The sequence below is a fragment of the Sprattus sprattus genome (genome assembly GCF_963457725.1).
Source record: "Sprattus sprattus genome assembly, chromosome: 2".
Lineage (NCBI taxonomy): Eukaryota > Metazoa > Chordata > Actinopteri > Clupeiformes > Clupeidae > Sprattus > Sprattus sprattus.
The window spans coordinates 44,555,965-44,573,655 of record NC_137921.1 but is presented as its reverse complement, the minus strand read 5'-3'; the positions used below and the strand labels follow the sequence as shown (position 1 = coordinate 44,573,655).

Here is a 17,691-nt window from a genome sequence, read left to right as displayed (position 1 = left end):
CTTGGCCCCCCCATCCCCTGCATCCGTGTCTACCTCACTATCTTTCACCCTCTGTTCACCCCTCTCTCTCTTTCTCTCTCACTCTCGCACTCATTCCCTCCCTCTCCCTCTCTATCGTTCTCTCTCTCAATCATCTTGCTCTCTCTCCCTCTCTCTCTCCCTCTCTCTGTCTTACTGTCATGTAATCATTATCTCATGGCTGATGCTGTAACAGGAGGCTAGTGTCTCAGAGGCTGCTGTCAGGTCTCGAAGGCACTTAAAATGACAGCTGCCACACAATGATTTGGTTAGGTATTTTTTCAGGTGATTATTAGCTAGGCTTCATGGGTGGAGACCTTTTGACTTAATTTTACTTATTTGAATGAACTTGATTCAGGTGTGTGTGATTCTATTCTAATTATTTATTTCTCAATGTATTTTAATCAAAACACAGATCTGCACTGAGGAGAGCCAAATCCATGGTTAAAAGTTAAAAGATATTTAGTTTAACTTCTATCTTATTTAAATGATAATTATTAGTTTTAAGGAATGGACTGTTATTGAGCATGCTGTATCCCAGGACGCATGTGAAATCCTTCATCACAAACAAACAAACACACACACACACACACACACACACACACACATACTCAGATAAACAACCATCCATCTTCTGTCAGTTGCTGTGATGTTTGTGGACAGGTTGGGGGTGTCATTCCGCCTCTCTTATTGAAACTCTGGCCTTTCATCACCTCCCCTGTCCCCCAGGGCACTGGAGTGCTCCTTCAGTACACTGACACAAAGATGCAAATGGCTACTGTTTTTTTCTATTGTCTTTCCTTCACTAGCTCATACACTTAGACCACAGCCTACTACCACAACTATTTTGATGCATACAAATATTCTAATAGACACATTCACAGATACATACACTCAACTACTTACGCACTCATTCCCAAATTGGCACTGGCATTTTTGTCTTGTGAAAGTCAGTACCCCACAAATATGTGCTAAATAACTGTGGTGCAAGGCAATGCTGTGCATTCAGAGCCAATCCGCAGGAGTGGGCAGCCTGTTTGCCAGGCAGGAGAGGCAGATAACAGTGTTCCGTAGCTCACTCAGAATGCTTCTGCAGAATGTTGATGGAGCAGTGGAGAGCACTTCTGCCCCACTTGTCTACAGTGAGACCTAACTGGGCATGCTGCTGAAGATAGCAGGAAAGGAAATGCCAAATTTGATGTCATTTTGAATGAGATCACAAGTGTAATGGTATTGCCGTAAAGGTGTGCGCCCATGCGTCTCAGAGATATCTGATGGCACATAATGTAAAGAAAGATGGCAGGATGTTATCAGCAAACGTGGTGCTGTATTTATGTTGCCAAGTGTAACCGACATCGCGTGTAACCGACATCGCTTAATTGCAGCCTTATGTGCTTGTTTGGGGCCTATATGGGACTAGATAACTAATGGAAATACAGCGCACCTGGAAGCACTTGACACGTCAAAATGGCGCTTTAGCCATTTTATATTTAGATTCATGGTGTCTTTGGTAGAAGCTGGCTCTGGAATGGTCTTTGGGATTGATCAGCTCAGTGTCTTTGGGGTGTGCTATGGCCAGCTGTTATAGACTGACTTGTTATGACCGGATCAAGCTTGTGGAATTGGCTGATCATATTACTGTATTGACCAAGTTGTCAAAAACTGTTCGGATGATGGTAAATCTAGCCGGAGGGCTGTTAAATCTTGCCGCAGGTGCTGTTGAATCTTGCAGTGACTTTGAAGGTATATGGTGACTCAGAGTGATAGATAGGCCAACTTAGTTTTGAAATAGAGTAGCAATGTTTCTCTAAGGAGTGTGAAATGCAATGGTTCAACCCTGGGGTATCGTCATAGATAGCAATTGGACAAATAGTTTTTTTTTTTTCTGTGGCAGTTGTTGGTTATCTCCTGTGGGTTTAACGATTCTTTTAAAGTGTGGGTATCGCGTCTCACCCAGGCACGCTGCCTGCATCAAGCAGCGACATCAAAGACGCGATTGCTCTGCATCCTGTTGGGCAGAGGCAGGCGAACGATTCCACTGAAAGCCGATAGAAGTGGATCAGGCACAGCCAGCACAAAGAGTCTACCAGTGCAAATATTTGCCAGCACAGGGATCCTTCAAACACTCACTCCAATCCAGTCTACTACACTGGCTGTCATTATTGGCTCCTAACTGAGAGACTAGTAGGGAAGGGGCTCTGGGAGCTGAGCAGGTGATTAACAACTCTCAGTGGTTTACAAATGAACACTGATCAATCAATCCTTTGCCATATTAAGGGCAGCAGGGACACAATTGTATAGGATGCATTCATACCCCAATGTGAAATGAGACCATGCCATGTGCTCTCTTACCTGCAATTATCTCAGGTAATTAGATGCAAGGATCATGCATTCAGCCAGTGTCTAAAAAGGAAGGAGCTTGTTCCAGCCTGGTCTGTTTGCTATTTCAAACTCCTGCAGGACTACCTGTCTGAGACCTGTAATTGTTTTCTCAGGCGCTTGGCACCTTTGACAGGGCCAATAATCACTTTCACTCTCTCTCCCTCCCTCTCTCTCTCTCTCTCTCTCTTCCTCCTCTTTCTCTTTTTCTGTCCCCCTTCCTCCCTTGGTGCCCACTCCTTTGAGGACACCCTTCTAGCCTGCCATCAATAATACCATAGCACATGTACCTCAGTTGGTGTTGGTTTATTAACAGTACAGATTCATCTGGGTTCCTCCGTGGCCATGAGTCTCCCAGCACTCTCTTCACTTGGCTGGGAAATTGATGACCTGCTGACACATACAGTACACGCTGTCATGGTCTTTCTCCAGCATATTTACTTCTTCATTGCATGTTTACTATGCATGTGTCGCATGGAATAAACCCAGGTTCAAATAACAAACTAGCTTAAAAACACTCCATGACTGTTCAGTTGTTTATAAACAATTCAAATCAGCATGTCTGTATGTGCAGACTGCTGTGGTAGGTACAGGTCAGTTGTCCATGCCCTGCGTTTCAAGAATGCCAGAGGTGACCAACTGTGCTGCAATGTTAGAGCCGCGGAAATCAGGGCAGCACGACAAAACAAATGTCTGGGATTCAACAACAAGCCCCAGACTGTGTCTCTGGAGACTCCGCAGATGTGTTTTCTGTGGCTGGTGACCTCTATCTCAGTTTAATAATGGCTACCTGAACTCAACCAAGTGGAGGGATAACCTAGTTTTTCCTTTTCTCGCTCCCCTTCTCCAACTTCTCTAAAGCCTGTTCAGGAGGTGTTAGTGCAGTACTATATGCTGCTGTTTCTTTGGTGTGAATATTTTTTTTTGCTGGTTCTTACATTAGACTGTGATTTTGTGCACTGATTGGAGTTGGCCTCTCAAAGACACACTTTTCCTCCATATAGCTCACGGAATCCTGCGTCACACCAACTACTGCGTGCACATAACCATCGTTCCTAGCGACTCCATTCTCACTGAATCTTTAATGAGCTGAAGGCGTTGGTTTTCATCATGAGAAGCTAATGGTGTCATTCACAGGTTGTTGTCATCACTCTCCCAGTCCCGACCTAAAAGATGGGGGTCTCAGCATTGTTACCTCTCTGTCTGTGTACGTCAGTAGATTCCAGTCATTTCTATTGCTTTCATTTGAGTTCTTCTTTATTGCAGACTCAAGGTCTATAGAGGATTAGATATGTAAATGGGTATGCCTATATAGTGTATATAGTGTGTAGGCCTATGTAGTGCAGACAGAATATAAACGACATGTAGGCCTACATGTCAAATTTAAAGCACATGTCACTTATTTGAAGAGGTATATTTCATTTACATGGGTTAGCAAACCTGATATGACCGATAATATCTCTGCAGTGTTTACTGAGATATATATTTTAAAGGAGCAAACCAGAGTGACTATTGGTCATTGATAATTGACCAATCAGGAAGGATTGCGGTAAGAGCCCATCCCTCTCCCCTGTGAAATGTCATGCTTGAGGCCCCATGGAGCTCTCTGCTGTTGTCAGGTGGAGAAAGCAGAGTGGTAAGGGGGGGCCAAAGGGGGGGGGGGGGGGGGGTACTCTCGGCCCTGCAGGGGCCCCAGAGATTGGGACATATAGACATAACGATAGGCCCAGTAGCCCTATTAAGTGAGCGTGGGGCGGTTATGCAATCAGGATTGAGGTTTCAGGGTTATTCATCATGACAGGGGTGTCAATCAAATCACACCCATCACACATGAATGCCAAGGATTCTGCTTTCCATTTAAATGATCAGACTTTAATATATATATCCGTACAATGATACAGATAGGATCATAGGCCACATGTAAGTGCAAAAACTGCACAAAAGAAAACATTACACACTTTTATTGTGACTTAAAACAGAAAATGAGTAATTCAATTGACAGTGGCAGTCATATAAATAAGCCCTTATATGTGAGCCTGAGAGATGGCATAGGATGGCATACGAACTAGCCCATGGCATACTGAAATAAGAAGTGATTTGAGTGTAATTGATTACACATTTTCACTTCTGTGTGTGAACCAGTGCTTCTCTATGTATATGTATATTTACAAATACCTAATTAACCATGAAAACATTCAAATAAAACTACTAATTCTAATTTGGAGCTGAATGAAACAAAAGGAAATATTTAACAGTCTTCTGTGTAACAGGTGTTACACGCAGACAAAAGCTGACTTGCAAGTACGAGATGTGGGGGTGAAATAAAGGCAAGAGGGCACAGGTGCCTGTTGTCAGAAGAAAGATCTTCTGTTTTGTCAATCTGAGGGAAACACATCAAAAATAACTTATTATGAAACAAAATAATGTAATCGTGACCTATTACTATAAAAATATGACTTGAATATTCTAGGCTATATCTTTGCCCGTGAAAATAGAACCGTACCATACCATAAAATGCGTTAATAATAAAAGAAAATATCAGCAAAGAATTCAGTCCAGTCAGGAAACTCAAGGCAGCGCTGCACTGCGCTGATTGGTTCTCCATCGCAATGTAAGTAAATCGTGTCCTTTACACCCCCGACGCCGCCTTGTTAAAGTAAATCGCACCTGCAGCTAGACGCCTGGCAGTTCAGCACAGCACAGCACAATGAGTCTCCCACCTCCATACCAAGCACCATCTTTCAGCAGGATTTTTTTTATTTTGTTTGTTTTAGTTTATCGTTCAACAGCATAAGCTACAGAACCAACATCTTCCGCAATGCCGGCAACAGCTTCATAAACAGCAGCATAAACAGCAGCATAAACCGTATCAACAGGCAGCTGAAAACAGATCTGCTGTGTTTGTGGCATCGAGAGACCAAGACCAAACTTACAACCATGTTATTTACACAAAAAAATCCTATGAACATATCCCAGGGGGTTTTCTGACTGAATAATCTTTGGTTCCTTGAAATCTAGTAGAGGTACAAGATCGTCTGTGATCACCCCGCCTGGCCTCAAGCATTTGCCTATTCACTCTAATTAGTTCCATAAAAGTTTAATTAGTTCATCAAAATAACCACCAACATTTCAGGTTCACATTTTAGTTTTAAACATCACAAGCAGCGGTCTGTATGCTTCAGCTTGACATACCACAAGAGACCCCAAGGATGAAATAGATCAATATGTTTGTGTTTGCTTAGTTCATTTGTTGTAGGCAGCTCTGATGAAGAAGGGCCAGTGAGTGACACCATGTTCCTTTACCTAACCCGTGATGACTGTAATAAATCACTAATGCAGTAGCGTGCTCCCTCTGCACACACTCTCCATAACAAGCTTGTAATCACTTAAAGAAGTGTTAATAGATAAACAAAGTAACAGATGCTTTTTGCCACATTTCCCACAACCATCTTAACATTTCATCCTCTGTGTTTTTGTTTGTGTGTGTGTGTGTTTGTGTGTGTGTGTGTGTGTGTGTGTTTATGTGTGTCTGTGTCTGTGTATGTGTGTGCATATGTGTTTGTGTGTGTGTGCTGCATAATAATTGCCACTGACAGAGCAGTCATCAGGAATGAGTGCGTGAGCGGTATATCGTGACTCTGTTTTCCTCGCGCTGGAATGGCTGCCAGTGTGGCGTTCTGCTGCCAGAGACAGACTGACAGAGAGGCTATGAAGAAGGAAAAGAGTGCAAGAGAGACACAGAGTGATAAAAAGAAAAAGGGAGACAAAAAGTGAGTGAGAGAGAGAGAGAGACAAGAGAGTGATAGAGAGAGAGGGAGAGACAGAGAGTGAGAGAGAGAGAGTGAGAGAGAGAGACAGAGAGATTATATTTGGCATTTTACATGGAAATATTCAAATGTGTGGAACAAGTGTTATACCACCACAGAAAAGCAAAAAAAAAGTTAAAATAATGAAAAAGATGTGAAATGTACTTGAAGATTTCATTTATACTTCACATATCTCCACACATATTTTTAATGGTGAGGATATTTTTAAAAGTGTTATTTGTGAAGGTTGAGAAGCCTGTTTAGATCACTGAAAGTAAAAACGAAATATAATTAGTGTGCATTGCAAGAAATCCTTCACTAATGCCTATTGCTTCAGTCAAGATGGCCGCAAACAAGACACTTGTTGCAGTCAATGGTGGCAATAAAAGGAGAATTATGGCACACATTGCATGGAAACAATTGACACCAACATGTACTCATTTACTATGTGTTAAGGAGGCGTAAGCCATGACTACTCTTTCTTCCTATCTCTCCTTCTCTTCCTCTCTCTCTTTCTGCCGCTTTTGTTTGCCTGTCACTCAACTGTGGGACGCAGCGCTTGTGACAATTAGCTAAGTGTTTGCTCTTCAGCCCAGATGAATAATTGATTCAGGGATGTCTGAATGATTCATATGCCATCTGCCACAAAACAGTGTTTGTGGAATGAGGAGCCCCTCATCAAAGCCCGCTGACGGCTCAATAGGTGAGGAAGATGGCCAGTAATTAACCCGCCTAATCAGGCACAAACAGATGCCACGGAAAACATGGACCCACGACCATGCTGAAATGATTTATTTCCCTCCATTGCCGCTGGTTACTGTAGCACTTCAGTGTATGTGAAAACAATGTTAAATTCACGATGTTAAGTCCGTATATGCTGTGTGCCTATTTTTGACCCGTGTCATTGTATGTTGGTTTCAAGCTATAGTTGCTATAGACGATTCAAATTAGATTAGATTAGATTCCAAACAGCCTTTTCCTGCCTTTGTAACGATACAGTTACTTATAGCTTATCATATCACCACCTTTTTAATCCTCTCTCAGTCACAGCTTAGTGATGAGCAACCCTGTCCATCTCCAGATAGATTATGCCAAGGCTGTTCCATTTCTGTTTGGATCTATACTCCTATACTTCTGTCACCTTTCTCAGGTTTTTTGGGAGAGCCATTGACAGGACCTGTCAGGATCATTACGTGAGATTTCTATAGAATGAGCAGCCCAGGCAGAGCTCTGTCACGGGGCTGTGTGGGTGGAGATTTTTGTGCTTTTACTGTGTGCTAGAGCTTTCACCCACACACACCCACACACACACACACACACACACACACACACACACACACACACACACACACACACACACACACACACACACACACACACACACACACACACACACACACACACACCTTCTTCTTTCATCACCCAGGTATGGTGCAGATAGACTTTCAAAGCAGGCTACCTTAGTCTTGTGTTGGCAGAGCTAGGAAGTTATAACGTTATCTAGCCCAATAATATATTGGATATTTTGATGACTGGATGTGAAATTTAGAATGGATTGTTAACTGGTAAACTCAGACATTTTGGTTACAGACATATCAGTGCTTGATGCCCCAGTGTAACAGGTACACATTTATTCTTACTGTAATCCAGTCTCATACAGTGGTCTACATCATGCAAAAATGAAAGTAAGCGTTACAAATATAGTGAAAGGTGTGGTAGATTTATTTTGTTGACAAACATTTGCTTGACAATTATATATAATAATTTGCAGTATATCCACCTTTAATGACCTACATTGTCGGAACCCATTTGTTTAGAACCAGAGGATTCTACAGACCAGCAATGAAATGCTGAAACAGAAACTGTCAATGCAGAAAGCACACCAATACAGGGTGAAAAACTTTGCACTGCCCCTTAAAATGATGGTCAGTTCTGGTTCATGCACATTGGTTCCTTTGCAGGAACATATGCCCAACATGATCTTTTTGGAACCTGATTCACACGCAGAGTTACCATGGATATTAGCATAAACCGAATGTCTACTAAACAGTCTGCAGTGAGGTTGAGCACTCTCTCAGAGTGTCCACCCTCTGCTACTGTACCTGCCTGCATTCTGTAAAAGACCCCCTGTTATTGTTGTTCACACACAGTCAGCGAATACAAGAACATCTGCATAAGCACACAGACACAGAGAGTAGGCTACCTCTTAATTTTGAGCACAAAAGGTTACATCTTGATTCTGATCCGCATCCGGTTCGCCACAGCTGACACAGTTTTTACACCGCTGTCGTCACAGTGGGAAACATTCTGTTTCCATTCTGCATGGACCTGCTATTTAAATCTTTTCTCAGGTCTTAATTAAAATGGCTGACACCCGGTTGTCTTGACACCCCAGATGTGACTAATCTTTGTCACAATATGGCTTCGGCGGCTGCGTAGTCTGTGGCTATAATAGTCTTATTATAATTGTATCATTTGCTTCTCTCAAAGCCTACAACCGCACAATCGCACTAATAGCATTATTACATTTTGTGTTAGTAAACTACAACTATAACTGAGGACTATGTTTACAGGAGTTGCAGAATCATCTCCTCTAAGAGCCAGACAGTCCCTCCTGAATCATACTGCCCTTTGCTGTCCTTACAGTTGGTATAGAATATGTAGACGGCCTTGGTGTTCTCCAGTATGTTGTGTATGTTAAATGGCTAAAGAAATACGTCTAGCACATTTTATGCTATGGTAATACAATTACAGCCGTCCAGCTCCATATCCTTGGATACTAAAGAGACTGCCTCTAGTCATTTCACTGTGTCCTCTAGGACATTACAGGCTTTTCGAGGCTTACAGCACCACTGTTAAGAAACAAGGGTCTTTGGTTGTATGGAGAAGAGGGAGGAGTGACAAGAAGTGAGCCTGCTCTCTTTGTCTTTAGCTGCCTCTGGGATTAGATGTGGAACTGGTCACAGATAATGCAGATAATTCTTCTTTTACCTAGCCAGTTATCCTTAAACCCACCCATCCATTGTCCTGCCTAGTCATCTCATTATGTGTCCATCCACCCACATAAGAGTCCTTAGATAATTGAACATGGCTGACAATGTATAGCAGCTTAGAAGAGGGATCTTTGTCGTACAGGTTTTGCCACTTCACATAGCCTCTCAGTCTAAATCACTGCTAAATTACAGCCATGTTGTTTAAGTTAAGTGCATGAAGGCCATACTTCAACCCGTGGTTCTAATCCAAAACAATTTCTGTCAGATTCAGCAAATTGGTCCTGACGTCCTCTTGCTGGCCATTCAGTGTGTGCACACATAAAACCCTGGTGTTCAGGGGCAGGGACGTGCACAGGAATTTTGAAGGGCAGTTGCTGGGCCCTGGAAAAAAGGGTCAACACGTACATTTTTGTCACCTCCGCTGCCACGCCCCCGTCCCCTGATCGCAAATTTGGCCAATATCATGTTAAAGTCTCACTAACCGCTGCTGCCACGCCCCTGTCCCCTGATCGCAAATTTTGCCAATATTATTTTAAACTCTCACTAACTACTGCTGCCACGCCCCCATCCCCTGATCGCAAATATATATATTTCCTTCGGAGGGGCAACTTCAGTTGAGGAGGGCAAATGGGCAGTTGCCCGAGCAACCTTAGCCCACTCCTGTGCACGTCCATGTGGTGTTCATATACAGGCCTAGCCCTGTAAATGTGAAACAAACATAGTGTTTTGCACAGAGCCATAAGCAATTCTAGCCAGCGGGATTGGTGGTTAAACTCAAATATCAACAACTGCTCTGTACCTTTAAAACCAAACAATGTCTCCAATTTGGATTTGTTAATCAGAAGTTCAGCTTGTGGCGAGCACAACTTAGCACCTTTTTGAAAATTGGACAGACCTCTTCACTTATTTGTATCAGGTAATCAGTGTGAACACGTTGTTCCAGAAAAGTAACTGAGGTAGAACTCAAATGAGCACATAATGTGTTGCACAGAGCAAGAAGATGGCTTCTGTGAAAAGACACGCATGACACACCCTGTTGTCATTGGCCTCTCAGATGCAGAAGTGCATCTGAAATTAGCTTTTCCCCCCCCTTTACCTCCTTTTGGCAGCCATGTCTTATAAAGGACAACATTAGCATTTTATAATGAGACCCTCCACAGACCTCTCACGACTGTGTCCTTACAGGGTGTAAGAGTCTCCTTCATCTCCTCTCAAGACTGCTCTCAGACTCTCCTTCTTGTTCATACTGCACCTGTCGGAGCTGTGTTTGTGCTTTTGAGGTCGGCACACTGTGCATCTTTGTGTGTGTGTGTGTGTGTGTGTGTGTGTGTGTGTGTGTGTGAGAGGGTGTGAGAGAGGGTTTGTGTGTATTTCAGGGTGTGTGTTTGTAAGTGTGCATGTGTGTCTGGGTGTGTGTATGAGGTTGGTTATCAGAGACACAGATAACTCTCAGGTAATTAGGGACTGAACACCTATGAGCGAGCCGTAGGTGAAGTGGGAGAGTCTGAGAAAAGTCCTGATCGACTTATCCTTATTATTATTATCAAGAAACCGTGTGCATCCATCCACACACAGTCTCAGGTCTGTATGAATGCAATGGAAATTAAAACTGCAAGCAGTGATGAGAGGGCCATCGCCACACCGACACATCACCTTTGACAAACATAATGGGCATATTGCGAGTTCAGAACGGGTCCAGCGTCCAGCCTATGAAGTTTAATCAGGATCGGACAATGTGCAATATTTCCAACCACCAACAGGTGGCGCTATAGGCGAGTGGCATTATGGGCATATGTAAGCGTTCAGGCTGGGTCCAGCGTCCACCCTATGCAGTTTGGTCAGGATTGGAGAATGTGTAATGTTTCCAACCACCAACAGGTGGCGCTATAGGCGAGTGGCCTTATGGGAATATGTTAGCGTTCAGGCCGGGTCCAGCGTCCACCCTATGCAGTTTGGTGAGGATCGGACAATGCAGGTAGGATTTATAAGTGACTTTGTGGTTTTGGCGGGCACTGGCGAGTCGTAAAAGTTTGAGGGTCTGCCACGCCCACACCTTTGAGAAATTCAAAAATCTGGTAATACAATTTCATCCCCCATGGCTGAAGAGTATCCTGACCAAGTTTAAAGTCAGTATGAATGCAATGGAAATAAACATTCCTTTTGTTTTGGTCCTAAGAAGCATGGCGCAGTTAACCCTTATTGTGAGTCAGTGCTGTGGAGATGTGTCTGCTCATTGGCCGAGGCGCAGGTCTGCACCCCTCTGGTGGGTAAGATGCTGACCTGAGGTGCACTCTGTGAGTTGATGGAAGGCGCCAGCGCCTTTCGCCTCTCTCTTTCCTTAATCACATTTAGAGCTGCTTTCCTGCGCTCTTCCCTCTCTCCCCTCTCACCTCCTATTTTCTTCTCCTTTCCTTTACTCTCTTTTATCTCTCTCTCTCTCTGTTTTTCTCTTTCTCTCTCTGTCTTCTTTCCTCCCACACAGCTCTGGCGAGGTCTTAGCTGTCCTCCGTGTTGTCTCTGCTGCCTGCTCTATTTCATGGGCTATACCCAAACTCCCACTCGCTGTCATCCTCCCTCTCTCTCTCTCTCTCTCTCTCTCTCTCTACCTCCCTCTCTCTCTCCCTCTCTCTTTCCCAATCTTTCTCCCTCTCTCTCCCTAACTCTATCTCTCTCCCTCACACACACACTGATCCTGCTTTCTTCCCCTCAATCTCCCTCTCACACTTTCTCTCAGATTATCTCTGCCTGTCTGTTTCTCTGTCTTTCTCTTTGCTTTATTGCTCCTGTTCTTGTGCCAACTGTTTCTTTTGCAGTCCTTTTCTCCCTCTCATCCATACTGGTCCCTAAAACTGCCAGGGTAAGCTTATCCTCATGAAGGGAACCCATAGAGCTCTTTCTAAAAGCCTTGTGTCCTTCGGTCTTATCTCCATTTTCTCCACTTCTCTATAGGCTACTAATTTTTCTGACTGTTTATTTAAGTCAATACAATCATTTTCATTATTCAAATACATTCCCATAATCAATGGGATTATCAATCAATTATTATCAAACAAGGTACATCACGCTTTTATGATACCAACCAGGCATTCCATTTTTGATTGTGCATATTACATCAGAAAAATCAGGATCACAAACTGTCAACCTGTCAGTCAGCCAGCTAGCCAATGATTGAACTCATCAGTGTTTTATGATTCAAGCAGAAGGGTTCATCTCGTGTGTCAGCCACCTGCCCTGTGTTTAGTCTCAGATGTGTGACACACACCCGCCCGTCAGTGGCACAGGGTCAACCCGACTTCGGACGCCAAGTTTGCCCATCTCACACCCCATTAAGGCCCTCTGTGTATGTACGTGTGTGTGTGTGTGCTGTGTGTATGTACGGGTGTGTGCCGTGTGTGTGTGTGTGTGTGCCGTGTGTGTGTGTGTGAAAAATGAGCGATGACTCACCGGTCAGCCCCATAAATAACCGCCCAGGAATACCTGCAGCCCAGTCTGCTATTCTCAGCGGGAGACGAATTCATCAAATGCTCCCCTTATCATGTGCGGTAATGTAGCTGTCAGCCCTGGCCTGTGGTCATAATTACGAGAGCTGATATAAGGAGGAAGATTAATCAACTTATTTCACCTCAGGAGCTGTAAGATGCTCAGAACATTTGGCGACTAAATTATTTGGCCGAATGCTACCCTTCTCTGTGCAAACTAGCCTTTGGCTTCAGAGTTCTTCACGGAGAGTCATATTGTATTAATGTTCTGACTCATGTTACGCAGCAGGTACAACCATATGAGCACAATCAGATGATGATTCTTCTCTGAGTGAAGAGACGTGGGCAGATATTCACTTACACAGGTTAACTGAGTGGAATTGAGTGGTAAAATGGCTGTGTTAACCCATCACACATTTGTCCTGCTGTGAGCAGCACTCCATCAACCCATTAATCAACAGAACGGTGGGCGAGAGCAGAGAGAGAAGGACGTGTTAAACTGTGTGACTACAGATGTGATGCTCTGCATGTGCTGTGCTCGACAAGATAACACCTCCTGCTGTGTGTTCTGACTGGGTCTAATTATATGTCGTGCTAGATCAGAGGCTGAGCCTGCAACGGTGCACTGTGCAATGGGTGTCACCTTATTATTGCTATGCTTTTCCACTAGATTAACAGGTACCGGTGGGTTTGGTGTCACCTGGCTGGTGTGACCTGTCTGCTAAAGTGTGGAGTTGAAAGAGGTCTGACTCACGCCTTAAACACAATGCATTTCCTAGCACCGGAGGTCATTTTAACCTTTGTGTGTGTGTGTGTGTGTGTCCTTAGGATCCTGGCTACAGCTGGTGCACACATGAACATCCCAGTGGATCTGCGGACACTAAGGGCAGTACGAGTGCTGCGGCCACTCAAGCTGGTCTCTGGGATTCCCAGTAAGTGATCTCTGTCTGTGTGTCTGTTCTTTCATCCGTCAGTCCGCCTGACTTCCTGTATGTCTCTTTGTCTGTCTGTCTGTCTGTCTGCCCGTCTACACCTTAATATCTACATGTATGTCCGTTTGTCTATCTTCCTAGAACTCTTTCTGTGTCTACATTTTTTTTATCTCTCTGTCTAGCTACTTGTACATGTCTTCGCTAATGGATTTATAATGAAAGGAAATATGCATGGAATAGTATAGAATACAGACTCGGTGAGACTTGCTCAGGAAATGCTATGCAAATATATGCGCAGGAAAGAATTCTCCCAAGAATATTAAAGGAATCCATCTTTCTTCAGAAATATAAATGAACAGAGTATTTGTGACTGCTTATCCAGTAGCATTACTGCTCATTCGTTGCTTATTTCACTGATTCATATTACTTATAGAGGCGAAGTAGTGGTGGGAAACAACACCCATTATTTCCGTTTGAGTTTACAGACACGGGCTGCAGATTCATCAGCTGCATTCTATTTTCGTGGAATGGCATGATGAAATTGGTTGATGAAATCTCTCTGCCTGTGTTGGTGTTTTCGACGGCGAGTAATTCTCAAGTGCGTCTGAATAATTGCGCTGGAGTGCATTTGAGGAAGACATCTCACACAGCTGAAGGACTGCTCTTCAGAGTGATTGTGTCTATGTGTCTACACATGTAAATGTGTATGTGTATGTGTTTTTTTAATGGGGGTGTGTATATGCGTGTGTATGCACATTTATGTATGTATGTGTATTTGTAATTCCTGTCATTTGTTTATGATTGTGCAATATATATCAGAGAAATTTCAGACAATCACTCTGTCTGTCAGCCTGTCTGAGACAGTGAGGTGGTCAGTGGTTCATGGATCAAATATGAGGGTTCATCTCGAGTGTCACCCAACTGCTCTGTGTTAAGTCGAAATCCCTGTCTGCATGTGTGTGTGTCAGGCCTGCAGATCGTGCTGAAGTCCATCATGAAGGCCATGGTGCCTCTGCTGCAGATTGGCCTGCTGCTCTTCTTCGCAATCCTCATGTTCGCCATCATCGGCCTGGAGTTCTACAGCGGCAAACTGCACAGCAACTGCGTTGCTCTCCCGGCCATTTTGGGTAAGGCCCAGGAAGTGCCCAGTTCACACTGATCTCATTTGAGTTGATTTCATTCCATCTGTTCAAGTCTGTCCAACTTGATTCTATTCGATTCAGTTTAACTGAAATATGAGTCAATGTGAATTTGATTAACCTTGGCTGCATTTTACAGGTTTGAAGGTATTGGTGTAAAGGTACTTTAGCAGAGAAATGATAGGAGGTAATGTGATAAATATGTATGTTGCATGTGTTTTCATTATAGAGTAAAAGTACTATGCATTGAAGAACCCGATTTATACATTATCATTATGTTATAGTTCAAGTTGTGAATTTTACAAGCTTTCACCTATTGTTCCAAAATAAGGTATCAGTCAATATAATTTGATCCTTGGGGGCGGATTTAATTACAGTAATACAGAGGTCTCCCATACTAGAACCAATATCAAAACTAATCTGAAAAGACATTTGATGTTGACAAAGCCTCTCAGAATAGCAGACAGCCGTTTATAACCTGTTGCCTCCCTTGAGGACAGCTGTGGGCTCAGAGGTTTGGAGTGTTGCCGCTGCAAATTATCGTTTTCCCTCAGGCCCACGCACCTTTAATGATAGGCCACACAGTCCCTGTTTGATTGCTGTTGTTCTCTGCCGCTGTGGGAGAGTAGCCACCATGGTCAGACAAACAATAGCTGCATGTCATATAAGGCAACTGCAAACCCCACAGCTGTATGCACAGCTCCACCTGTTAGCTTAAACAAAACTATCAGACAGAAACAGCTCACAAATAGGACAGACGCCGGCCGCTTCTCTAATTACTGCACGTTGAAAATTGTCTGGAGCACAATGGCTCAGATGGATATTGAGTGCTAATAGGTTATCGGAGGCACGCTGAGGGTGCTCATATGAAGTGAACACTCAGTTTGTGAGACTGCAGGCTGAGGGCTGAGCCAGGGCTGCAGTGAAGTAGTGTTGGTCAGGTTACTATGCTGCAAGGGAGGGAAGTGGGCTGTGGCGGAGGGAATAAAGTCAAAGGCTGTCCTTCCAAGCGGCATTAGATGGTGGTTGTAGTATTGTGAGGAAAGCGGTAGTACACAGTGGGCCTGCATTCTGCCAGGATTTTTGACCGGCACGGACTGTTTTTTATTGGCTTTTCTGCTGGTCATGAGATGAAACATAAAAAAGGGTTAATTTACAAAAGTTAGAGAGTTAGAAAGTGCCATTGCATTGAAGTTGAGATTCGTCTTATTGTGTGAATCTTACAGAGAATCATCAGTCTCCTGTATCTCTTCCTGATGTTTAAGAATTTCTGTGCTCAACCTTTTGTCAGTGCTAACTGGGGCGTGACAGTGGTACAGGATGTAGAGGAGTCGTTTAGTAATCGTAAAAGGTTGCTAGTTCGATTCCCCACTCCTCCTTAAGTGTCCTTAAGCAAGACACTGAACCCCTAACTGCTCCTGATGTATAAATGCAATTTCCTTGTACATCGCTTTGGATAAAAGCGTCTGTAATGTAAATGTAACTGTAGCATTTCTATTTCTCACAGACAATGAGACACTGGTCAGCTCAGAGGTGGAGTTTCCCTGTGGCTTTCGGAAGTGCCCCCCCGGTTACACCTGCAGCGATTACACCTGGATCGGCCCCAACGACGGGATCACCCAGTTTGACAACATCCTGTTTGCCCTGCTCACTGTATTCCAGTGCATCACCATGGAAGGCTGGACCACCGTTCTTTACAATGTGAGTCATGCCCCCAGTCAGGCTGCACTGTTCTGCTTCTGGTGATCACTTGTGTGGTGCAGTGTGAACCCACTGACCTCTACTGATTGACGAAGAAGAAGCAGGTCAATGAGTCCCTCCACACAAATCACCTATGTACAGTGATTACACGCTGTGAAAGGGTTAATGAAGGCCTTCATTGGAATCAAAATCAATGGAAGACATGAAACCATTCAGTCGAGCAATTGTGTCTTTGAAGTGTCATTCACATTCCAAACTGTAGTCTGCTCCAGTGGGATTGCACAGAGAATCAACCGAATGACACCTTAAAGTCAATTATATGTTACGCTTATCGGCACAGCCAAGCAGCTCTGCCTCTCCTAGCTGCTAATTAGCCCCTCCACATTAGCCCCTAGCACTAGAGCAGGTAATTCATCTGCCCGATCCCTTTTCCCACTTTACCCTGTGGCTCCTCTAATATCTCTTGACTGCAGCTGGCAGCGCCCGATCGATCACATCACCAGCAGGTGTGAGCGGAACCAGGGTAGATTCAGCTTGGGTTGTCACTGACGTGCGCGCTCGCCAAACCAAGTGATGTGCAGAAGTCTAGCTCCCCGGCCCGTCACACCAGCTTGTTATGCTCTAGGCCCCTGATAGACAGACCCAGTGCGGTACGTCTGTGGAGTGTTTGGTGTAAACTGCTAGTAAGATCATCTCACTTATTGATCCCTGTGGTGAATTCTATCTTTTGCTGAGCTACACACACATGCACACAGACACACACACACTTTGAAAGTATTAATACTTTGGGTGCATGGCTATGCCATTTACATATATCTACTCATGCTCCGCTCTCATCACAGTATCTGCAGGGGATTCTTGTATGTGAAAATCCCCTTTGGAGTATGTTGTATTGCTTTTTACAGTTTCTAAATGGAGCTGAACAAATGTTACTTAGGTAACAGCTAATGTGAATAAGATTAGACTTGTCTTTCTCTCTCTGGTTGCCTCCCCCGCTCTGATTATTCTATATAAATATATCCCGAGGTGCCTCAACACCCTGGGTGCTGTTCAGTATGCAGTAGCACTTCACCAGCTGTCGTTTATTCCTGTCTAGGAAATACTTTTTTATGCGATACCCTGTATACACTGCTTATATGGTGTACACTGCTAATATTGTTCTTTAAGTTCCCCACGTTATGTTTGTATATGTTTATATATTAATGAAGGTCTGTCTTTGTGTGAGTCTGTCTCTGTGTGCATTA

The 17,691-nt window shown here is 43.8% G+C and overlaps 1 protein-coding gene across 1 annotated transcript in view; it reads left to right on the top strand.

Moving 5' to 3' along the window:
* Positions 1–17,691, top strand: part of cacna1ea (calcium channel, voltage-dependent, R type, alpha 1E subunit a) — a gene marked incomplete at both ends in the record, with an annotated part of 123,522 nt that overhangs the window by 47,677 nt on the left and 58,154 nt on the right. Inside the window, 3 exons of the mRNA XM_080832872.1 lie at positions 13,504–13,607; positions 14,576–14,734; positions 16,254–16,447. Of these exons, the coding sequence (XP_080688998.1) occupies positions 13,504–13,607; positions 14,576–14,734; positions 16,254–16,447 (457 nt within the window). The remainder of the gene's footprint in view (positions 1–13,503; positions 13,608–14,575; positions 14,735–16,253; positions 16,448–17,691) is intronic.